Here is a 25,161-nt window from a genome sequence, read left to right as displayed (position 1 = left end):
CACTGTGCTATTGCTCCAGCTCCAAGAGTAGCGCTTTCTCTTTAACTCAAAAGCTAGAAACGATTATGCTCACTGAAGGAGGCAGGTTGGAAGGTAAGGTAGAAAAAAAGAGCTGGGCCTCTTGCACTGAGTGGGTTAAACATATTATGAATAAAAAGGAAAAGCTCTTAAAAGAAATTAAAGGTGCAGTTTTGGAGAACACAAGAACTATTTAAAAAAATAAAATGGCCTTATTTTTTATATGAAAAATGTGCTAGAAGTCTGGATAGAAGATTAAACAAGCCACTGCCTAAACTGAAGCCAAAGCCATTTCCTGAGAAAAACTTGGCCTCCTTTTTAAGTCGATGAAGACGGAGCGGTGAGGAAGCTAGCAGACATTGGGTCGTGTGGTTTACTGGAGAAGCACAGTAGAAGGAGAAGCAGCATGAGCTAAAGGTCACTGATGAAGGTGACCCCACCAAACAACAGGTTTCCAATGTATATTTAACAGTGTGATGTGCGAGTAAATTGTGTCTTCTCTCATACTTGGAGAACAGCTAGTGCCTGGTTTCAAAAAGTTCAAAGGACCGACAGTCTTATGAGGGGATAATGCTGCTTTTCAAGCAAATGTGACTTGAGTGACTTGAGTTAAAAGCTAGTTCCAATCAATCAATCATTCTGAAAATCAGAAGTATGTTAACGACTCCTTGCTTTTTGAATAGAACAAAGTCTGAATGGTATGCATCTATTTATATATGTCTCTTGTATATACATATACCTGTATCTGTTTACATGGGTTACTGAATATTTTAATCTCACTGTTGAGGTTCATGGCCCCTAATATAGCATACATTATGCATCCCATGGATCAAGAAGTAATTATGACTTTCAAGTCTTACTATCAAAAAATTATTTTTGTAAGAATATAGCTGCCATAGATAGTGTTAGCTTTGTTGAATCAGAGCAAAGTAAGCAGAAAATTTCTAATAAGGGTTAAGCATTATAGATGCAAAGGAGCTTTGTGATTCATGGGAATCAAAGACATAAACATTAGAATATGGAAGATTATTATTTTGACCTGATGGGTAACCTTGAGGGCTCATTCTTCAGGGAAGTTACTAAAAATGTTGAAATGGTAAAGAAATAAGAATTAGAGTGATCCTTTCATAGAGTGAAAATATGACTAAATGTTGTACTGTCATGTTAAAACTCTGGTGGATGAGGTGTTGCTTTCTGTGAATTTCTTGATAATCAAGTTTCTTGAGAGGAAAACACTTCTGTATCAATATGTCATGAAAGGATTTTAAATAATACACATATCTACCTGACAAAAGGGTGGCAGGGTTTGACGCCAATTTTGAAAGAAGTTCTATGGTGGGTGAAACATTACCTATACCATCACATGATTCAGGGAACTATTATATGGGGAAAAAAAGAGCCAGATACGTAGACAACTTCATCTTATTTCCATAGAAAGTGTCACAACCATTCCCAATCTTCAGCAATACCTCCTGCCTGCCCCCAGTCAGTCAGCGGTCACAACATAGAGGCAAAACCCTCCATTGAAAACACATACTTTTAGCAAGGAGGTATTTCGGGGAGTTTCCAGGGATTAAACCCATGACGTCATACATGTGAAGCATATACTCTGGTACTGAGCTGAATCTCATTCCCTAGCAAAAAAGGTACCTTTAACTGAAGATATATCCACACGCATGCATATATATGTGTGTGTCCATTTAACTATGTATATAATATTCTTTTGATGTTTTTTATTCAATTTGGGGCAATGCACGAGTTTTTTTCAGCTATCTACTCGGGTTGCTCACAGCAGTGCTCAGGGCCACATGAATGTAGAATATGTGCTCCAGAACTTTGAGTCATCCCTAGCCATTATAAAAACAAAACAAATCAAAAACAACAACATAATTATGGGGACAGAGAGACAGCACAGTGAGTAAGGCACTTGTCTTGAAAGTGGCTGACTGGGTTGAATCCCTGGTGTCCCATATGTTCCCTGAGCACTTGCAGGAGCCATTCCTGAGTACAGAAACCCTGAGTCGCTGGGTGGCTCCAATACCCCCCTAATTATATTAAACCCCATATTTATATTAAACACATAATAGTGTTGTAAATACACATTATATTTCTGAAATACTCTTATGATTAGGTATTTTATTTCTGAGGTCCTTGAATTATTATTACTTAATTTTTTTTATTAGTGAATCACCGTGAGGTACAGACTTGCAACCTTTTGTGCTTGCATTTCAGTTCATACAATGATTGAGTACCCATCCCTCCACCAATGCCCATTTTCCACCACCAATAGTACCAGCACCCCACCCACCACCCCCACCCCATCCCCTCCACCCCACCCTGCCTCTGTAGCAGGGCATTCCCTTTTGTTCTCTCTCCTTTTGGGTGTTGTGGTTTGCAATAGAGGTATTAAGTGGCCCGTCATGTTTGGCCTATCATCTACTTTCAGCACGCATCTCCCATCCTGAATGGAGGCCCTGGAAATTATTGAGCTAACTGATAAAGAATTTAAAATAAGTTTTTTAATTGTTTTTAAAAATAAGGAGGAGGGGCCGGAGTGATAGCACAGTGGGTAGGGCGTTTGCCTTGCACGTGGCAGACCTGGGTTCAATCCCCGGCATCCCGTAAGGTCCCCCAAGCACTCCAGGAGTAATTCCTGACTGCAAAGCCAGGAGTAACCCCTGAACATCGCTGGGTGTGACCCAAAAAAAGCAAAAAAAAAAAAAAAGAAATTAAAAATAAGGAGGAGATAACAGTCATAAAAGAATATAATTAATATGAAAATAAGGAAAGTGATAAAAAGGCAGTCAGATTTTAAAACAAGCGATTAGAAGTATTGAGAAGAAAAATGCAGTATTTCTCGTGGTTCCAGTGGGGAGAGAAGGAGGACGCAGGGTGCGGGGCGGTTGGGGGGGGCGGTCCCGCTGCTGCTGCTGCCACCGCCACCACCACCATCTCAGTGCTCGGTGCGTGGGCGAGGAGGCGTGAGTCCCTGGCGCCGCTGTGGGAGGGTCGGCGGGGGGAAGGCGATGGCAGATATAGACAAACTCAACATCGACAGCATCATCCAACGGCTGCTGGAAGTGAGGGGGGCAAGCCTGGGAAGAATGTCCAGCTGCAGGAGAGTGAAATCAGAGGACTGTGACTGAAGTCCCGCGAGACCTCCCTCAGCCAGTCCACCCTGCTCGAACTCCAAGCACCGCTCAAGATAATGTGGTGATATCCACGGGCAGTACTATGATTGGCCTCGGCTTTTCGAGTATGGTGGTTTCCCTCCAGAAAGCAACTACCTGTTTCTTGGGGACTATGTGGACAGGGGGAAGCAGTCGCTGGAGACTATCTGCCTCTTACTGGCTTACAAAATCAAATATCCTGAGAATGTTTTCTTCTCAGAGGGAACCATGAAGGTGCCAGCATCAATAGGATTTATGGGTTTTATGACGAAGGTAAAAGAAGATACAACATTAAACTATGGAAAACTTTCACAGATTGCTTTAACTGTTTACCGATAGCCGCCATCGTGGACGAGAAGATATTCTGCTGTCGTGGAGGTTAATCACCAGATCTTCCATCTATGGAGCAGATCCGGAGAGTTATGCGACCAACTGATGTACCGATCAAGGTCTTCTTTGTGATCTTTTGTGGTCTGACCCCGATAAAGATGTCTTAGGCTGGGGTGAAAATGACAGCGGAGTATCCTTCACATTTGGTGCAGAAGTGGTTGCAAAATTTCTCCATAAGCATGATTTGGATCTTATAAGTAGAGCCCATCAGGTGGTTGAAGATGGATATGAGTTTTTTGCCAAGAGGCAGTTGGTCACTCTGTTTTCCGCACCCATTTATTGTGGAGAGTTTGACAATGCCGGCGCCCTGATGAGTGTGGACGAGACGCTGATGTGCTCGTTTCAGATACTAAAGCCTGCGGAGAAAAAGAAACCGAATGCCACAGACCTGTAACACCTCCACGGGATATGAGCACAAAGCAGTCCAAGAAATAGATGTCATTTGACACTGCCTAGCGGGGACTTGTAACCTTCATTTTTAAAACTGAAATTTGCATTGGTCAGCTTGCTCAAATAGTGTGTTTGTGGAGCACGCCCACCCTTCCATTTTTGTCTTAATGAATGCCATTTGCTGGTTGTAACAGCAAATGAAAGACTCTACAATTCCACAAAGTATTTTGTTCTGTTTTTTAATTCTTGATTCCTTTTGCAAACAATTTTAAATCATGGTGTTAATGCTATACATCCTGGACAGTTATCCTTCCTGGGGGGTTGTTGTACAATTGATCTTTTTTTAATTCAGGAAAAAGAAAAAAACATAAATAATGTAAGAGCTCATTTTCTTTAGGACATAAACAGAGCCCTAGGGTGCTCGGTCTGTACATGTTATTGTCATATAATACATATCTGTTGATACAAGCCACTGTGAACATTTTTAAAAAAATTTTGTTTCAAAGGGATTGCTTTTTTTCTCTCATTGTTTTACAGGTAAAAACTATAGTTTTTATAGCCGTTTCAACATTAGGAGTAACTTTTCGACCTTGCCACATCACTGGTATATATATTTAATTAAAGCACACTTTTCCCTACTATATAAAAGACAATTAAAGCCATTATTTTAAATGTTTGTGACTCTTTCCTAAAGCCAAAGTTTCTGTTGGGAAACACTGAGACACCCAAAGTAGAAGGTGACCCGGGTCTGTCCACAGCTGCCTCCTCGGGACTCAAATAGCAATTAGGAACTTAGTGCTAGTTAAGCTATTAATGATCAGACTTAATGACAGTTTGTACAATTCCCATATAGTCTATTCACTTAGTAATCTTTTTACAGTTATGTCAGGCCTGAACCCGACCATTCAGAAAGCTTCAAATTATAGAAACAATACTGTTCTATATGAGTGACCGGTTATGCTTTCTATGGCCACATTCTTTATTCTGCGATGATGTTGAGGCTTATAACTCAAAACAAAGGAACTTACTCTCTACCAGTTTATACAGAACTCACAGTATCTATGACTTTTTTTAAAACTAAGACCTGTTAAAAAGAAATCTGTTTCAACAGATGATCGTGTACAATACCATGTGATGGAAATGAATATCAGACTTATTAAATGACGAACTTGGTAAAAAATGCAGTATTTGAAATGACCACTGTATATTAACATAAACAAAATTCTGACAACAGATAATAAAATCAATGAGGGGCTGAAGCAATAGCACAGCAGGTAGGGCATTTGCCTTGCATGCGGCTGACCCAGGTTCGATTCCCAGCATCCCATATGGTTCCCCGAGCACCACCAAGAGTAATTCCTGAGTGCAGAGCCAGGAGTTAACCCCTGTGTATCGCCAGGTGTGACACCCCCCCCCAAAAAAAAAGCAAAAATAAATAAATAAATAAATAAACTCAATGAACTGAAAGGGGGAAAGTGGGTTGTTATAAAGCATGAAAATCTATATCTATCTGGATCCAGGGTCATAGTAAGGTGTATGCCCTGTGCTTGGCAGACTTGGGTATTATCCCTGTACCCCAGATGGTCCCCTTAGAGATCACTCTGCCAAGAACCTGAGCTCAGGAGTAAACCCTGAGCACCACCAGGTGAGGCCCCAAAAGCAAAATAGCAAAAAAATAAAAAACAAGGACAACAGGGACTTGAACCATACCATTCAGCGTAGGCTTGAAGTGATATTCAAAACAAAAATATTAAGAGTAAATAAAATATAAGAAGCTTATGAAAATGACAATATTTGTATTACTTTGGAGATCCTTTCATTATCTTTACTAACCAACAAGAGTAATAATAGCTAAATCATGAAATAAATTAACTTTTCTGAATAGCAGACCAACAAAAATTATTTGACACTGGTAACAATATGCATAATATATCTGGATATCAAATCTATAAAAATACAGAATGTTTAAATCCTATACTTTTCAAGAACAGGAGAATTATGTTAAAACATTTGAAGGGTGATGGAAAAGAGCTGGTTCTTTTTTGGGGAAAAATTACATACATATTTAGCTGCTTAATCAAACCATGTGTTTGACTGAGACATAGGTTGATTGAAACATAGGTTGACTGAGACATAGACTGAGACATAAGGGTACATGTTAATTTCTGAGTTTATTTTGTATCCAACAAACACTTGTCCACATACAGTATTTGCGAGTTCCCTAAAGGGATGAGTGGACCATAAAGAACTACCATAAAGAGGTCAAAATGATTTGAGTATTATAAACTACCCTGAGACCTCAGCAGAGATCACTAAAATACATACAATATTGACCCGAATTCGGAAGGAAAGGGGCACATTAGTAAAGTGCTAGGGGAAAGAAGAGAATTTCAGAAAAAAAAAGTGCTGGTCCTGAGGTAAAACTCGGGATTTTAGAGCTGCCCTAAAATGTTCACTCTCTAGAGAATATTGCCTAAACAGCAATTTTATTTGTTTTTTTTTTCTGCCATCCAGAATCGTCAGCAGCATTGGTTTGCCCACATTATCTTCTTGCCATTGTTATACTCTGCCAAACTGAACAAGAAGTCTGCAGTGCCGCCTCATAACACATTCATAATACATGCACGCACGCATGCACGCACGCAACGTATCAGTCCGATCTCCACAGAGTTGCATCTTTGGAAAGGTACCTCCTGCTACTATACAGGAGAAGGGTCTTTTAGTTCCCAGCCTGGCAGTGAGGATGGCTGGAGTCGGTCTCTTCCTAGAAGAGGCGCCTGCGGGCTTTGCAGCGAGGACGATCCGGAAAACTCATGGGACGCTCTTGGGCCCCTGGACTGGGAGACGCAGGCAGGGGCTGGAGCGCTGAGCTGAGGCAGGACTGAAGCAGGTGTAAGCGCAGACTGAAGTAGGGGCCTTCAGGGCTCCTGTGAGGACCTGGGATAGGGGCCTGGGGCTCAGGATGCATGATGGGGCTTTGAGGTGGGCTTGGGGGCTCCTCAGGGAAACGGGCATGGAAGGCTCCCACTTGGATGGCCACGACCTCCCCATTGGTGCCCAGGAAAGCGCGGGGTTCCAGCTCGTCAGGCAGGTGGCCCTGGTGGCCCCTTCCTTCGTGTTCCCCCCAGAGCACTAGGGCCTCTGGGATCAGGATGAGGGTGTGTCCCGGGAGACACACTCGCAGGGCTTTTGTGGGCTGGGGTTCCAGCACCAAGTCGAAGTCATCTAGGAGTACCTGCAGGGCCGTGTCCTCGGCTAGGAGCAGCACGGAGATGAGTGGGCCAGCAGCCAGGGGGCCAGCGAGGTCTTGTAAGCTCGGCTCCTGGCATGTTGGGTGCTTGGCAGGTTGGCGCCCAGCAGACTGAGCTCCCCAGCAGGGTGCAGGGTCAGCACTGGGGCTCTGCTGCGGGCTGCCCATGACCTGGCTGGAGCTGCGGCGGGTGTTCCTGGCAGGTGACAGAGAGCTGGACAGATGGGTTCCTGGGGCACGCGGAACCTGACAGGCAGCACGCTGGGCGCGAACTGGAGATGGCTGAGGTGCAGGAGATTGAGGGTTTCTGGACCCCTGAGCAAGGCCTCAGAGGTCTGGAGGGGTTCCTGTCTGGAGCGCAGCGTCTGGGTTCTGAGTGTCGACTGGCCTCATGCTCTGCAAATAGGCTCTTCACGCGAGACCAGACGCCCAGGACGTGCAGTGAATGAAGTCAGTTGCACCAAAGTCGCAGTGTCAGGCTAAGCCCCGCCCCTTCCTGTGGCGCGTCCCGACGCAGGCTACACAGTTCCCGCGTCCTTCCGACGCCGATTCTCGTCTCTGTAGGCAGAGGCGGTGGCAGGACTCCAGAGTGTCCGAGTAGCACTTGGCTTCCGGCACCAGGTGTTGGCCTTCCTCCCCCTGAGTGGATCTCTGAGGAGGAGAGGACTCGGAAAACAGATTCAGTTTCAAATCCCGGAGTGGAATGCGGTCCCAGGACAGAGATGCGGGCCCCACTTCTCGCGAGACCTCCTCCCGGAAGTGCCCTGCCATCTTCTTGAAATCCAATGATGGGGGAGGGTTTGAATCACATCTACACCCCAGTTCCACCGACTCATAAAATATGAAGGATCTTTTGGGAATTTGGGGGGGAAAATGCTAGGATGGAGTATGACCCACCTTATGAAGTGGGTCAGTATACTAATCTCCAATATTCTGCTGTCTACATCAGTTCTCAGGAATTTTTTCATTTTCTTGTGGTCACCGTGGCTTACGTGCAGTTAATGATAAGGTTTCGTGCACAGTACACAACTATAGGAATTATTCCATTTCACTGAACTACAGTATACCTGGTTTAATTGGATCCAATATACAACTGCAGGAATATATCTTTGTTTTCTGACAAATTTACAGATCATGAGATTATCAGCAAAAGGATGAACTAAGTTGTCTGGGAGCCAGAATCACAAGAGTTAGATTTGGAATGTGAAGATGAAGCTGGTCTTCTTCACGAGGGAGGGGGGTGGGGTCTGCACAACGGAGGGTGAGCAAGGCTCAGCTTCTCAGAAAACTGAGAAGATAAGGACCCAGCACTGATTTTGGAGTATGCACAATTTTCACAGAATTCCACTACACAAGGAACCCTTTTCCTTCAGTTCTGTTAACCACATGTTCATTGTTCTTGTTTGCTTTTCTGAAATAGTATTCTACATATTCTTATTTTTAGGGTTGTACATTGTTCCTCAGGGAAGGACTTTAAATTAAAACCTGGCTGTTCTTGGTGGTCATTTGCATGTTCTGTGACTAGGCAACTCTGGCGTTCCCTGACACATTTTATAAAAATGCGAATCATAATTATTTTTTGAGGGGGTTCCTTCAGCAGACCCATTTAATCAGACTTGCTGGAGCAGGGGACTTAGGAATTCTGACAAACTATAACTCTCCCCACATTTTTTTATGCTGAAGTCTAAGATCACTGAACATTTTCCACTTAGCAGTTAGGATTAGATACTGAGTGGCTTATGCTCGTGATCAGGACTCTGCTATTTGGAGGCAAAGTCAAGCAGAAATTGAAACTCTCTGGGCCAACCCAGTGCTTTCTGTGAATCCCTGGTAGACTTTGAAGCCTGGACTGCCCTTCTTCATTGTAGCACTATGGAGAGTTTCCAGGAGGACCAGACCTGAGACAGGCCCTGATGGGGTGAATCTGTTTCAGCGAAAGCAGGATGCTGCCATAACCCCTGCCCAGTAATGCTGAACTCCTGGCATTTGAGTAGGGGTTGTGGGGTATGTAGATGGTGATGAGTTGGCAGGAAACTCAGTCTGACCCTTAACAATTCTGTCTGAGACCATTGAACATTCATCCTCAGCCTATAAGCAAGGGGTGCCAATCAGAAGAGTGAGGGTGGATGTTCCATAATGTAAGAGACAGATGGAGGAGTCTAGAGAGGACAAAGTATGAAGAGTAGTGGCTCTGGATGTGGTGGTGCCTGTCCCTGAGTGGTGTCTGCTGCTCACTTGGCCTTAACAGTTTCCCCCGTGACCTCATCCTTGTCCTGGGCTCTGTGAATGTCTTCTGGGAGCTTCTCTGAGGAATCTGGGGGCTTTCTTGACACCTAAGCAGTTAACAATGTTCTTGGAGCAGATACAGTCCAGTTTTATCACTTGGTCTTCCTGGGTGGGTGATTATGGGAAACTTGCTTCATATTCTTTAAGTCCCACTTCCCTCACGTGTAAAAAGGAAAATGCCATCTGATGTACAGGCCAGTTATGGGATGATGAGGGTATTATTCTTGAAATATAGTGAGTGCTTAGTAGATATTAGACATTGACTGAATTTCTGTAATTTACAATACCGTTAATGACAGTTTTTCATGAACATAATTCCAACTCTATACACATTACCAGTGTACTCATCTCACTCCCCACGAGGATCCTTCCTTTCAACACCCTCCAAACTCAGTTGTATAGATCAGTTCTCCTGTTGTGTTACCTTTACCCTTTGCTGCAACCATGCTGTGTATCTTTAATTCCCACATATGAGAGAGATCATGTTGTATCATATCCTTTCCTTCTTACCAACTTCACTCAGCACAATATCCCCTAATTATATCCAAGTCGTGGCAAATTGCATAATTTTGTTACATGTCAAGATGGAAAGAGAATTCCTAGTTTCTCACACCCTGGACAGGAAACAGGAAGTTACCTACAGCATTTTGGTATCAATTCACATATTTTCATTTTCAGCATTCTTTATTTCTCACTATGGATTTGAATTTTTGTGTGTCATTTCCTTTTTGCTTGCATGTGCTTGCTATTTATTAAAAGGTAAGTATGCTGGGATAATTTAGTCCTATATATTATCTCAATTCTTTGTGGGCTTTATTTGTTCTGCCTGTTTTTTGGTAGGATTGTTGTGCTAGGTATAGAAATGTCGGTTGAGTGTTTGAATGTTTTTCTTTTCTATTTTCTTTCTTTCTTTTTTTTTTTTTACTCAGGTTGGGGGTTGTCATTCTAGAGGTTGGCACAGCTCAGCAGGGTCTCTTGGCCTCAACTCTGCCCAGTGACAGTGACAGTTACATCTCCACTCTAACAGGCTTACTCTTCACCCTGCCCATTTAATCTTCAACCTAGTCAGAGGACAGGATCCCAAAAGATTCAGTTTTGCATTTGTACTCACCATATCAAAAAATATTAGGATATGGAAAATGTACAAAACAGGGTGCAGTTGTTCCAAATATAGAGTTGGGAGAAGATATTCCTGATAAAGAAAGTGGGAGTTTCCATCTCAGATACCCAGCAGGTAGCAGACACCCCATCAGAAGTGAATTCCACCCATCAGTCTGGTGTGAATCAGTCGCCTGGAGACTTGTAGTGGCAGAGCAAAAAGCTCTCTCTTGCCCCAACTCCCCACCATAAGTAAGTATAAAGACCAGCTTGCTGAACATATCTTTGTTTTGTTTTGCTGTTAGGCCACACCCAGCTACGCACAGGGGTTACTTCTGGCTCTGTGCTCAGGAATTTCTCCCGGCAGTGCTAAGGGGACCATATTAGAATGCTGGGGATTGAACCTAGGTTGGCTGCATGCAAGGCAAGCACCCTACCCAATGTATTGTCTCTCTAGCTCCCTGAACATATGCTTTTGAGTACATGTGATAACCATCTCCAGTCACTGCTCAAGTTATTTGAACTAGGATGCCACATCAACTGCCAAACAACAGCAACTGTAAACCATGTGCAAGAACTCAGACCAAAGAATATACTTCAGGGATCATTTCTACAGTTCATTACTAGAGAAGCTTCTCTGTTTCTGTAGAGCACCCGAAACCATGAGAGGAGCCAGAGAATCATCTCCTGAGCATGAAACCTGCTCTAGATGTTGCCTTTTACCATTGATGATCATTCTTCTCTTCCCTAGGAAAGGAAGAGGATGCAGTCTGAGTGTTTTCTTTTTTTTTTTTTTAAAGAAATATTTTATTGAACCACCGTGAAAACAAGAAAAAAAATACAAAGCTTTCAGGTTTAAGTCACAGTCAAATACTGATTAAACCACCATCCCTTCACCAGTGCACCCGTACCACCACCAAGAACCCCAATACACCCCCCTCCCACCCCACCCCCCATCTAAGTAGCTAATGATATTCCCATTATTCTCTCTATATATTGAGTACATTTCATATTTCCATACAGAACTCACTATTGTTGATTGGAAATTTTCCCCAACAATCAGGCCTGCTGAATAAGCATCATCTAATAATTTCTCTTCCTTGGTAAAAGTGAAGACTTTGAGTCTGGGTTTTGGGTTTCTAATATTTTAGCTCAGTTCACAGTCAAAATGGATGGCTGCAAGAATCTGCTCTGGTGCCAAAATGGGTTAGGAGACCTCAGGATCACAGTCAGTAGGCGCGGAGGCTCTGCTTCTCGTGCCCGCGGCTCTTGGTTCATCTCTGGGCGGAAGGCGCGCCGGGAACACCTCCCCTCCCAGGATCACCTACAGGCTACGTCACTAAAGAAAGTCCTACCTCCTGGTGGAGGGGTCTTAGAGGGTGGCTCTCACCGCGTGGCTGCTGCCGCTGCCGCCATTTTCGCTCAGAAAAATGGGGTGGAGAGGGAAAAAAATCCCTCCCCGGGCTGCACGAGGTTGTAGTTCAGCTCACAGTCAAAATGCATGGCTGCAAGAATCTACTCTGGTGCCAAAATGGGTTAGGAGACCTCAGGATCACAGTCAGTAGGCGGGAGGCTCTGCTTCTCGTGCCGCGGCTCTTGGTTCATCCCTGAGTGTTTTCCTGAAAAAAGAAAAAAAAGAAAAAGTTCAGGCCAGCTAGACCTACTGTTATAGCAGCTACAGAGCATTGGTACCACAAATGTCCTGTTACCATCCAGATGAACCCAAATCATAGTCATAGGAACCAGATTAATCTCACAAGTATAAGAAATGTGAGATTTTAGTGGTAGTCAGAAATCAGTAGAGTCATAGGCACTACCTGATAGTGAGAACAGGAGCAACTGGATTGCTGCTCAGAGAACCTAAGTTCAGACTCAATCATTAGGATTCATAAAAATATCAGAAATAATAAAAGGTAAAATCAGTATGGGACAGAAGTCCAGGGAAATCCTCAAGTACATCAGAACTTCTGAGTTTTCCCTAATATAAATTCAAAACAGCAATTTGTCTGATGTTTACTGAAGTGTGCAAATCAGGGAAGAGAGATTTAATAAACTGGAACAAAGGATTTGATTTTAATTTTTTTGTATGTAGCTGTCTTAATTGTTCCAGCACCATTTGTTGACACTTCTGTTACCATTTTTAAGTTATCTTTGGGTTTCCCTCAAATCCCCTTCGCCAGTAGAATCTAAGCCTTGGTATTCTTTCAGATGTGGCTCCCCCATTAATTAGGAAGGAGACCTGTTGATCTATAAGGCATAAGATAAAAAACTAAGGTACCTTATTTTAATAGAATAGATTTCCACGTTTCATTGGGTCTGTGCTCCTCAAATTCTTTTCAGTTTTTTTATCCCCACCCTCTGAGGTGTGACAGAGAAGCTATTCTGCCCTTGGCCAGTCTTTACTCTCCAGGTTCTCTCTGGTAATGAAGTTACACTGAGGATGGAATGAAGAGTGCATGAACAGAATAGAATATATGGAGGATTCTTTCCCTCTGGCATATTTCAGAATGGATAATTCTTCTACTGTCCTGTTCTTTCCTATGAAGCATGAGCAATACCCCCTCCCCCCACCACACACACACTTCTTGACTTTATATGGGGCTTTTTATGAGATAGAACTCTAGAAAGTGTGCATCCTTAAAAGTGGATCTTCCCTCACACCAAAGATTTTTTTGTTTGTTTATTTTTTTGGGCCACATTGGGAAGTACTCCCGGGCCACTACTGGGGTAGAACTTGTGAGTCACTCCTAACAGTGTCGGGGGACCATGTAGTACTAGAGACTGAACCTGGAGCTTCCATATGCGATGCAGGCACTCCATACCCTGAACCATCTCCCTGGTCCTTTCACAGGAATATAAATTATCAAGCTAGTTCAGCAATTTTATTTATTTTTTTTTCTTTTTGGGTCACACCCAGTGATGCTCAGGGATTACTCCTGGCTTTGCACTCAGGAATTACTCCTGGTGGTGCTTGGGGGACCATATGGGATGCCGGGGATCGAACCCGGGTCGGCCGCGTGCAAGGCAAATGCCCTACCCACTGTGCTATCGCTCCGGCCCCTAGTTCAGCAATTTTAATTTACATTTATATGTTCCTGCCAGTTCCTGACTGTTGAATCTTCTGCTCCTGGCCAGACTGATTCTCCACACTAACACATCTCTCCAGATTTTTAGGTGGTGATTTTTCCTGTTACTTTAATTCTGGACCAAACAGTTGTTGAAAATCACTTTGCTCAGTTTTTTTTTCTTGTGGGATGTGAATAAAGACTTCCAAGAACTTAACAGATGGATTTTACTATGTGAACACACTCATGCTCTATGTTCCTCCCCTTTCTGCACCCACTGCCATGTACATTTTTTTAAAGGCTCCCTGTTTTTACATTGCCCTATTTATTTATTTTTGACTGTTTTGGGTCAGGAGTTACTCAGTGTTGCATAGGAGTTACTCCTGGCTCTGCATTTAAGAATTACTCCTGGTGCTGCTTCGGCCCCCATATGGAATGCTGGGGATTGAACCCAGGTCAACCACGTGCAAGGCAAATGCCCTACCCACTGTCCTATTACTCTGGCCCCACCATGTACATTTTTGGAGGCACCTTTGTGAGCTGTTTTGTTGAGTATATGACAACGAGTGACATTTGGCATTGTTGGATCACAAAGTGGGTGATGTTCAGCGTTCATATATAATGCAAGTTTTCTAAAGCAGTTTTACCAATGGATATTTTCACAAAGTGTAAGAATTACACTTCATCCACATTGGCCTTAATATTTAGCATTGCTTATCCTTTCAATTTTAGCCATAGTAGTGGTGGGTGAGAGTGAGTTACCTGCTTGTGCTTTAATCCACATAACCCTGATAGCTAATGAAATAGGTCACCTGTTGCTGTGTTTAATCATCTGCACTGTAAACATGGCTTATCTATGTGATTTTCTACTTAGCCCACTTACCAATATTTCTTGGGACTACCATGAGTTTACTGCCTAGTGCTAGCAGGTAAGAGATAAAGGGAAGGATAATCCCTAAGATTTTACCCAATTCTCCAACTGAAAAGTAAGTGCCTTGTGGCAGAAGATACATGCTTTGTGCATCAGAGACTTTAGTTGCTCATGACTCATCAAGCAATTCGAGCTTCATTGCAATGTAAATCTCCCCTTTCTTCCCTCCCCAAGTCCCACAGCAGCAGCCCAGCTGGCTCAGGTGGATGCTGCCCATGCAGTAGGTTGGTGCCAAAGCTAACAGTGCCTCCTCTGAGGATTTCCTAATCTTTTATAGTGAACTGCAGCTTTTACCTCTTGGGGCGGGGGGAGACATTATTTTTATTGCTCTGGACAACAAACAACTTGACTGTTGCTTTTGGAGGGAGATACTATCTTTGCCTCCTAATACTATTCTCTACTTAAGCATCCTTGAAAGCATAGTCTGACAATATCCATTTATGAGACATGCATACATGTGGGAGACCCGGGGAGAATTCTCCCACAGCACTCTCCTGCTCCCAGAATCTAACATCTCTTATCGTCTCTAAACTTTGGGAATCTTTGAGGATCCTCCTGCTTTTATGTACAAGTCCTATTGAACTTATGTTTTGGCTGTGACTCTCTTTCAAATCATATCTTTTCTATTTTCAGCTTTTAGGTATTTCTGAAGTTTCTGGATTATCACGATCTCTGAGTCTAATTTCCCATCATGGAGAAACTGTGATCTTGGAGGCAGGATGAATGTCCTTAGTGATAATAAGCATCATTGTGGGTCTAGGAAAGGGGCATCTTAGACATCACTGCTGTCCATGGGGCTAGCTCAATATGCTGAACTTCTGAGTCTCTCTTTTTAAATTGAAAACATTTATATTTAAATTTTTTTTAAGAATTGAAGTCCTGTGATTTACCACTAATTGGCATCTATTCCCTGAACATAGAAACCATTAATTCTGAGCTTCTCTTAAACTCAATCACCTCCCTCTCCTCTTTCTGCCTATCTTTTGCCCATACCCACTCTCTTGTTTTTCTCTCTGCTTTTCATCTGCTCTATGTCTCACTTCCTTTATAATTTTTTTCTTTTTGGTTCACATTTGGCAATGCACAGGGGTTACTTCTGGCTCTGAACTCAGGAATTACCCCTAGCAGTGCTCAGAGGACCATATGGGATGCTGGGAATCGAACCCAGGTTGGCCGCTCGCAAGACAAACGCCCTACCCACTGTACTATTGCTCCATCCCCTCCTTTCTAATTTTTATGTCTCTCATGCCAAGATAATATGAAGACCCTTATTTTTCACTACAGTTATTCCACAGTATCAGCTCTATGAGGGTTTGACTTTGTGTGCTTTTTTTCACTATTTCCAGTGAGGAAAATTTTTGCCTAGAACAGTAGCTGAAAATTTATTAATTTAGTGAATGCTTTTAAATATTTTAATAATAGATTTATTGAATATAACTCAACTATTTAAAGTTTACCCTTTAAAAATATTTTTTCTTTTTATTTTTTGGGGGTCACACCCAGTGTTATTCAGGGCTTCCTTCTGGGTCTGCATCAAGGATCACTCCTGGAAGGGCTCCGAGATATCTGGTGCTGGGAGTTGAACACTGATGAGCTTCATGCAAGGCAAGCATTTTGGCCACTGTATCACCTCTCCATCCCCCTAAAATGTATTTTCAGTGGTATTTACTATAATCAGAAAGTCCTGCACCAACCACCACTCTCCAATTCCAGAACCATTCCTGCATATATGTAGTCACTCGCCATTTCCCCCCTTTCCTTGAGCCTGGGGAAATCACTAACCTACTTTCTGTCTTTCTTCCCAGGGTACTCATTATAAATCATATCATACAATAGGTGGGATTTTAAAACTGGCTTCTTTCATCTAATATGTTTTCAATATTCCTTCATGTTGTAGCATGTCAGTATTTCATTCTTTTTTAAAGGCTGAATAGCAGTCTGCTGCATGAATATACCAGGCTGTTTTGCTACTTATCAGTCAATACACACTTGTATATTATTTTCACTTTTTTTTGGCTACACCGGTGATGCTCAGAGCTTACCCCTGGTTCTGTGCTCAAAGATCACTCCTGGCAGGTTTGGGGGATATATAGAGTGCTGGGGATAGAAGCCTGGTGAGCTGCATGCAAAGCAAGTGCCTTACTTGCTGTACTATTGCTCCAGCCCTTTATTTTAACTCTTGACTGTAATGAATAAAGTTCTTATAAACATTTATTTGTGTTTCTATTAAAAATATACTTTTAGTTGCTTTAATAAGGAATTGAAAAGAGTCACCATGTTATAAACAAAATCAGCTTGACTTTTTATCACCTGCCAAACTGTGTTTCAAAGTGGCTGGACCATTTATTATTTCTACGAGCTATATGTGAGGGGTTTAGTTGCTCTACACCCTAACCAACATCCAAGTCATTAGTTATAGCCACTTTAACGGGTCTGAAGTGGAATCTCATTTTGACTTGCATTTCCATAGTAACTAATTGTGCTTGAATCTTTTCATATACTTATAAGTCATTTCTACATAATTTTTAGAGAAAGGTCTGCTAAAATGCTTTGCCCATTAAAAAATTTTGTTTCTGCCTTTTTATTGTTGAGTTCTTTATAGATTCATAAAGAAATTCTCTTATTAGACATATTTGCAAATAGTTTCTTCTGTTTTCATTTTATGCATGTTGTTTTTTAAAGCACAAACATTAAAAACTTAATAAAGTGTAATTGTTTTATTTTATTGCTTATATTTTATGTCACACATATTGTCATATTCTCTTATCCACTGAATAAGTGTTTAAATTGTTTCTTATCCGTTCTTCCCTTCTCTGTCCTTCCCCACCCATACATCTGTCTTTTCTATTATAATCAGAGTGAACTTTTCTATAGAGAAATTTGATCAGTCACTTCCAATGTTAAATCCTCAGCTGGTTTTCAGTGGTTTATTGCTTTCAGAAAAAGTCCAAATATGGGGCTTTGTCTCTCAGGCTCTCAGAGATGTGGAGCTGCCTATCATATGCGTTGTGTCTTATTTCAAACCCTGGTTGGATCAATGACTTGTTCATTTTCTCTCCCTCTACCTTTCTCATCAGTGTCCATGACCCTGAATGTGTGAAAGGGAGCAACGTTATGGAGAGATAAAATTACATGAGACCTCGAAAGAAAGAAAAAAGTCTCCAAAATGGATTTTATGTAATAGAAATAATACTCAGTCCTGGAAATCCCCAGGGTGTGCTAATAAGGAATGAGTTTATTTCAAAGACTCAGGCTGCCTTAGATGGCGATCCGAATGGCTCCTTATCAAGTTGAATTCCTTTTCCTGTGCAGTGTGCAGTTTCTTTAGGGGCAGACACTTCTGAACTCCCTGGGAGAGCTGAAAGCTTCTCTGGTTTCCACGTAATTCAATTTAAGCAAAGCTGCCATAGCATCGAAGCCTGAAACTGCTTCCCACCCAGAGACTGCATTCAGGTCAGAGAGTGTGCGACCACACAGCACATGTGCTCTGCTATTCTTCTTGAGGGACGGGTGAAGGGGAAAAGGGAATTAAGAGCATGTACCATAGGCCTGATAAGATGCTGACTGCTTTCTGTATATTATGACATTTAATTCTCACAACAATTTAGCGAGGTAGTGTCATTGTTCATTCTCATTTGTATAGCAGCCTGTCTCTTTTGGTCTATCTAGACTCTACTCTCTGATCACAGTTACTCCCGAAAAAAACAGGAGAAGAACATTTGAAATGTTCCCATCATGAACCCACACTCCTCTGATTCAAGTTACTATTGCAAATGTGAACTTGCGGATGGGGGAAATGTTTGGGCAGTTCAGGAGTCCTCTTCCGGAACTGACTTCCTAGACTTCTCTACCTTTTAGAGGAGTGTTCATCTTTCCAGCCCTTGGCTCTCAACTTTGCTGTGAGACGCTGACCTACCATATGGTACTTGGTGTCTGTATCTCTCAATGGCATCCTTGATGCCCGCAGAGGGTCCTGCATAGGGCTTTCCGGCAGGTGGTGGAAGAGTCTCTGTTGTCTCAATCCTGAATCCTCAGTCCTGGTGCATGTGCTGTGTGGGAGGTGATAAATCAGTATGAGTGAAGATGAGAAGCTCATCCTGCTTTTCAGGACACCATTAACCAAGTAAATCAATATAAATAGCATCATTACACATGTTTATTTTTTTTGCTTTTTGGGTCACACCTGGTGATGCTCAGGGGTTACTTCTGGCTCTACACTCAGAAATTACTCCTGGCCATGCTCTGGGGACCATATAGGATGCTGGGAATCAAACCCAGGTTGGCCGCATGCAAGGCAAACGCCCTCCCCGCTGTGCTATTGCTCCAGCCCCATTACACATGTTTATAAAAGTTAGGAAAGAAAAGATTTAGATCATCAGATACAAAATAAGTTTTTTCCTATTTATGAAAGTTTGGATCATGAAACTAAGGATAGTGGAAGACCAATTCCTTTATCGACATCCACAGGAACTTTCCAAAACTTTTGCAAAATGGACGGTGTTCAAAATACAAATTCTTTTCTATGACTTAGTGACCGTCCAAATCCCTATACCTGGGCTGATTTATGGAAATAGAGTATATCCCAGGATCCGGGAGCCCGTGGGACCCCAAAGGTAGTGGGAGAAACTAAGGAGAGGGGTCAGCCATGAGGAGTCTAAGGGGAGACATGAGGGAAGTTTTGATGAGGTGGGGTTTAGGGAAATCATCTTTTCTGTACCATACGAGTGGCTGCAGTAGACTTACTAGTCAGACATACATGAAAAGGACTTGCAATTGGAGCCTCAATTGAACTTTGCCCAAGGGTAGTAGTGTCCTGGCCTGGCTCAGAGCCCATGGGACATAGGGTTCAGGTGGAGCCACACCCAGGGGACGGCCCTGAGCTTCAGACAAGTCCCTAAGTGAGGCTGTTCACGGGGTGGCTAGCATCAGTAACCATCTGGGATTCCCACTGCCCACAGGGAGCTGCTTTTGCAGAGAATGTATTAGATATGTATTCTAAACCTTCACCCATGCAGTTTCTGGGCCCTAGTCTTTATCTCCAGGAAGTGAGGCAATGGCTCTAGACTGTTATGGAGCAGCATTTCTTTTGTAGAGCTCAGCTTCCACCATCCCTCTTTAGATTTTTCCCTTCCCTTGGTCTCATACCACCATCCCCTGCTAGGGACACTGAGGCCCAGACTGGGCTCCAACCTGGGGGAATCTTGGTCAGTTGGTCTTCTGGAATAGGATCTCCAGGAAATAATCTGTCGTTTGCTTTTCTGTGTTGCCAGGGATAAAACTCAGAGTCTTGAACATAGAAGGCAAGTGCTGTGCTGCTGAGCCAACTCCCTGGCCTTCCAGAACCCTTCTCATCACAAGACTCAGATATGTCCCACCTTTCTCCAGAGATGAGGTATTCTTTGGGCTCCTCAGACGAAGGACAGCGAAGTCTAGAGGGTTCATGCTTAACCCCTGATTTTCGATACCCTCTTCTCTAGTTTCCTTTCTCCCCTTCCTTCCTCTGTCCCCATGTTTTGCTTTGTGGGATCTGGAATGGACAGACTCACATTCCAATCCCTGCTCTGCTTCCTCCTGGCCGTACTTGTTCAAAAATATTTTATTTCTAAAATTACCTTGCTATCTTTGTCCAAATATGACCTGCTTGTGTGTGCAACTACTTCTAGAGTTCTCCTTCTGTTCCACTGGTCTGTAGGCCTATGCATATTAATGTCGTTGTGCTTTCTCTGTAGTTTCTGGGTAAATGACATAACATTAGGGAGTATGAGTCCTCTAACTCAGCTTTTTGTGCCATGAGAGTCATAGAGCTTCCTGGACCCCTAGAATATTCCCGGGATACCACTGATGAAATCACACAAACGGGAGCCATGGCACAAGGCTAGAGACCAACTAGTTTGGATAGAGGGGAGTGGCACAGGAAGGTAACAAGGTCCAAAGGAACCATGATCCAAAAAGGGTTGAGAAACACTGCTGCAACATTGTTCTTTATCTGAGATGTTTGGTTATTTTGGCCCTCTACGTTACCATATTTATTTTAGGACCAGCTTGGCAAGTCATTTTTTTTTTTTTGGTTTGGTTTGGGGCCACAGGCTGTGCACAGGGCATATTACTGGCTCTGAGTTCAGGGAACACTCCTGAAGGCTTGGGACAATCTAGGGTGCCAGGGATTGAACTCAGGTTGGCTATGTGCAAGACAAGTGCCCTATCCACTGTACTATCTCTCCTGTCTGGAAAATCATTTAAAAAATCCTGTGAGGATTTTGACTAGAATCCTATTGAATCTATTAACTAATTTGGGAATATTGCTATCTTTGGAGACTTACTCTCCATGAGCATGGGATAGCGCTACATTTATTTGTTTTATTATTTTTTTTCACTTTTCAATAGGTCTTTTATTTTATTTGTTTTATTTTTTGTTGTTGTTGGAAATGTAAAAGCTATGTTAATACCACAGTTGCTGTTTTCCCAAATACCTTACCAAAAACTTCTGATAAATAATGCTTAGCTTACTAATTTTCACTCTTCTTTTTCCTTTTGTGTTCAGTTTTTGGGTCACACCTAGCTGTGCTCAAGTCTAACTGCTGTCTTTGTGCTCAGGAGTCACTCCTGGTGGGCTCTGGGGACCATATGTGGATCCAGGGATAAGACCTAGGTCAGTTGCATGCAAGGCAAGCACCCTACCTGCTGTACTATCTCGTTAGCCTCTTTACTTTTATTTTTTTCAAACATAAGCAATGCTGGATTTTTTCCCCTCTAAGCACTAATATAGCAATCTTAGAAAAAGTGCCTATTTTTTTTTTTGGTTATTGTCGGTGCAACATATTGTCTGTTTTCTCTTGGATGTTCTTGATCCACTGGATATTTTAGTATCTATTTCTCAGTTTCAACACATACAAGTGTTTTATTTTTTATTTTTTTGCTTTTTTGGGCCACACCCGGCAATGCACAGGGGTCATTCCTGGCTCATGCACTCAGGAATTACCCCTGGCGGTGCTCAGGGGACCATATGGGATGCTGGGATTCGAACCCGGGTCGGCCGCGTGCAAGGCAAACGCCCTACCCGCTGTGCTATCGCTCCAGCCCCTCAACACATACAAGTGTTTTAAAGAATTTGTTTTTTCTCATTTTCACTTGATTATATTAGAGAACATTCTGTTATACATTACTTTTCAATGTGTTGAGATACTGTTTTAATGGTCTAATATGTTGATTTTTGTCACTTCAAAAATAGAGACCAGAGACCAAAGTAGGTAGGACCCTTGCCTTGCATGCAGCTGACCCAAGTTTGACCCCTGGCATCCCATAAGGGGTCGTGTGTCCTCCCCATAACCTGCTCTGATGAACCCTGCCAAGAGTGATTCCTGAGTGCAGAGCAAGGCTTAAGCCTGAGCACAGCTGGGTATGGCCCCTCACCTCCAAAGGAACCTCAAGCAAAAATAGAGAGGTGTGCCAGCCAAGCTTGGCTCAGCCCAGTGTGGAGGGCCTGATGATTCAATGCCCATCTGGCGGTGTGCTGCTCAGGGGCTCTCAGGGCTTTGCCTGGAAGTGCTGCGGGTGGAAGCACTTGGTGCCCGGCAATGCACTCGGGGCCTTGCACATGCTCGGTATGTCACTACCACTTGAGCTCTCTCTCAGGCTCTCATTTTGTCATTGTTTTGGTGTACTTGAAATTATTTTTTCCCACAGATATCAAATGCAGTGATCCATTAGTTGAATAAAAAACTAGTATGAATTCCCATTGATCTTTCGTTTGCTTCCCTGATTATCATATGTCTCATTCTGTGAATTTGTTTCTTTCCCTTAATATGCCCAGAATTGCTTCAGAGGCTTTGAGGGAATATTATTAATTGCATACACATTTAGAATCTCTTTGTCTTCCTGATGAACCTAACCTTTTGTCATCATGAATTGCTAGTAGTGCTGCTTTTTGCTTTAAGCGTCTCACTGATGATAATGCAGCTACATTGCTTCTCTAAGTGCCAACCCATGTAGTGTTATAACTCCTGGCAGTGCTTGGGGGATCATATGGGAAGCCAGGAATTGAACTTGGATCAGTCTCATGCAAGGCAAACTCCCTACCTGCTGTACTATCGCTCTGGCCCCCATAGGATTTTTTTTTTTTTTTGCTTTTTGGGTCGCACCTGGCGATGCACAGGGGTTACTCCTGGCTCTGCGCTCAGGAATCACTCCTGGCAGTGCTCAGGGGACAATATGGGATGCTGGGAATTGAACCCGGGTCGACCATGTGCAAGGCAAATGCCGTACCCGCTGTGCTATTGCTCCAGCCCCCAGTATTTCTTTTTCAATCCTTCACTTAGAACTTTCCTGTCTTAGTCTGCTTGAACTGCTGTAAGAAAATACTGTGGATTGGTTTGCATAAACAAGAGATTTATTTCTCACAGATCTGGAGGCTGAAAAGGTCACAGTCATGGTAGCAGCGATAAGACATCTGTTGAATGGCACTGAGGTCCCTGATATTCTCCCCGTGTGCTCTGGGGAATGAGGGAGGACTCAGGAGTCTGTGACAACAACAGTTCTATGCATGAAGGACTCACTTCCATGAATAAACACCCTCAAAGGCTCCACCTCCAAATATCATCCAAAATATGGTATTTGACATAATATAGATATTTAGACCCTTCTATATAGTTATGCTTATTTCTCTTTTTTAGCATATGTATGTTTAAGTCAAATACTGCTCCCAATCTGTTTCTTGGAATTCTCATAAAACATGGAGGTATAATTGTCATATAATAGTATGTTAGTGTGTTGTGTGCAGCGTCAAAACCAGACATTGTAAATATTGTGAAATGACCACAGTAAGCATACTTAATATATAAATCACCTTGTGTAGTTTAGAAGTTTTTAAATTTTCTTAAAATTTTTAAACTTTATATTAGCACAATGATTTGAAAAGTTGTTCCCAATACAGTTGCTCTCTTAGTAGATACTAATTAATTTGCTTTATATTGCTTATCACAGCATATATTAAAATATGCTAAAAGTTATGGTCTGGGGATTTACTAAACTGTTAGGTGTGAGTTTGGCCTTATGTATTATTGTTTTCACTCATTGAACTTAGTGGGCCTCTACTCAATTTCCCCATCTACTTTTCTTGTTTCTCCTGGGCTGTCCACTCTGTGAAGTTTGAAGGTGTTGCACAGTCACATATCGGCTGTTTGTTTCAGGGACACTGGAGCTGGGAGGATCAACTGCAGGTGTCTCACTGTCCTGAAATCAGTCCTGAAGCCGGGCCGTTTCTCTGGCAGTGGCGAGAGCCAGATGTGCGTGGGTGGAGCGCTGGGCCTTTGGCCAGACAAGGACTTGGTCTGCCACATCCCACTAGGGCTCCAGAGAACTGGGCCCAGTGGTGGCCACACCCACCTGGCTTAACTCCTCTGCTAGTGTCTCTCCTGGAAAAGGTTTTTGATGAGAACTTTTAAGATTTACTCTCTTAGCAACTTTCAATTTACAATATAAGTTTGTCAGCTACAGTCATCATGTTGCATGTTATACTCCTAGAACTTAATTATCTAGAAGTTTGTGTCTTTCGATTCATCACGTGCATTTTATTTCACACTCCTCTACCAACTGATGGTGGTTGGCAACCACAAATACTTTGTATCTATTTTTTTTTCTTTTTGGGTCATACCTGACAATGCACAGGGGTCACTCCTGGCTCTGCACTTAGAAATTACCCCTGGTGGTGCTCAGGGGACCATATGGGATGCTGGGAATTGAACCCGGGTCGGTAGCATGCAAGGCAAACGCCCTACCCGCTGTGCTATCGCTCCAGCCCCCATTGTATCTATTAGATAAAATGTTTTATGTTCTATATAAGTGAGATTACACAGCTTTTGTCTTTCTCCTACTTAAGTTGCTTCAGAGATCACTCCTGGCAGGGCTCAAGGGGCCATGTGGAATGTCAGTATCAAACTCAGGTCAGACATGTGCAAGTGCCCTGTCCTCTGTACTACATTTCCAACCCTGGAATTGATTCCTTTTCTGATCATTAATATGTTAACACACAAGTCTGAATAAAATAAAGATATTTAAGGGCCTATTTTAGCACTGAATTCTGTTTGCTAATATTTTGTCAAAGGTTTTTGCTTCTATGATCATCAGGAATAGTGCCTGAAAATTTCTTTTCTTGTGGCAATGCTTGTCTGGTTTTGGTATAGGGGGTAAAGCTGGCCTCATAAAATGAATTTGGAAGTGTTCCCAACTCATCGGCTTTTTGGAAGAGCTTGAGAGGAATGGGTGTTAATTGTTCTTTAAATGTTTAGTAGAATTCACCAGTGAAGCCATCTGGCCTTGGACTTTTGTTTGTCGGGAGGGTTTTGGTTAATGAGTCAAAGTAATCACTAGTGATTGTTCTACTCAGAGTTTCAGTTTTTTATGCTGCAAACTTGGTAGGTTGTATATTTCGAGGAATTGATCCATTTGTTAAAGCTTGTCCAATTTGGGAGGCGTATAATTGTTCATAGTGGTCTCTTACAAATCTTTGTACATCTGCGGTATCAGTTATAATGGCTCCTCTTTCATTTCTGATTTTATTTGCATTCT

At 42.6% G+C, this 25,161-nt stretch overlaps 1 protein-coding gene and 2 pseudogenes across 1 annotated transcript; 2 read left to right on the top strand and 1 right to left on the bottom strand.

Moving 5' to 3' along the window:
- The first annotated feature begins 3,044 nt into the window (after nucleotides 1-3,044).
- On the top strand, nucleotides 3,045-4,013 carry LOC101542382 (serine/threonine-protein phosphatase PP1-gamma catalytic subunit-like; annotated as a pseudogene).
- Nucleotides 4,014-6,732: 2,719 nt separating this feature from the next.
- Nucleotides 6,733-7,386, bottom strand: LOC101551274 (proline-rich protein 23A-like). The gene has a single exon (XM_055124787.1). The coding sequence runs from the start codon at nucleotides 7,384-7,386 to the stop codon at nucleotides 6,733-6,735; it is 654 nt and encodes a 217-aa protein (XP_054980762.1).
- A 3,802-nt stretch (nucleotides 7,387-11,188) lies between these two features.
- LOC129402730 (small nucleolar RNA U3) lies at nucleotides 11,189-11,381 on the top strand (annotated as a pseudogene).
- The last annotated feature ends 13,780 nt before the right edge of the window (nucleotides 11,382-25,161 follow it).

The sequence above is a fragment of the Sorex araneus genome, chromosome 2 (assembly GCF_027595985.1).
Source record: "Sorex araneus isolate mSorAra2 chromosome 2, mSorAra2.pri, whole genome shotgun sequence".
NCBI classification, from domain to species: Eukaryota; Metazoa; Chordata; class Mammalia; order Eulipotyphla; family Soricidae; genus Sorex; species Sorex araneus.
The sequence above is the reverse complement of the archived record's forward strand: the minus strand, read 5'-3'. Positions and strand labels throughout refer to the sequence as shown.

What these genes read in the sequence shown, in the direction of transcription:
- LOC101551274 (XM_055124787.1), bottom strand. Translation starts at nt 7,386, where the DNA reads ATGGGCAGCCCGCAGCAGAGCCCCAGTGCTGACCCTGCACCCTGCTGG.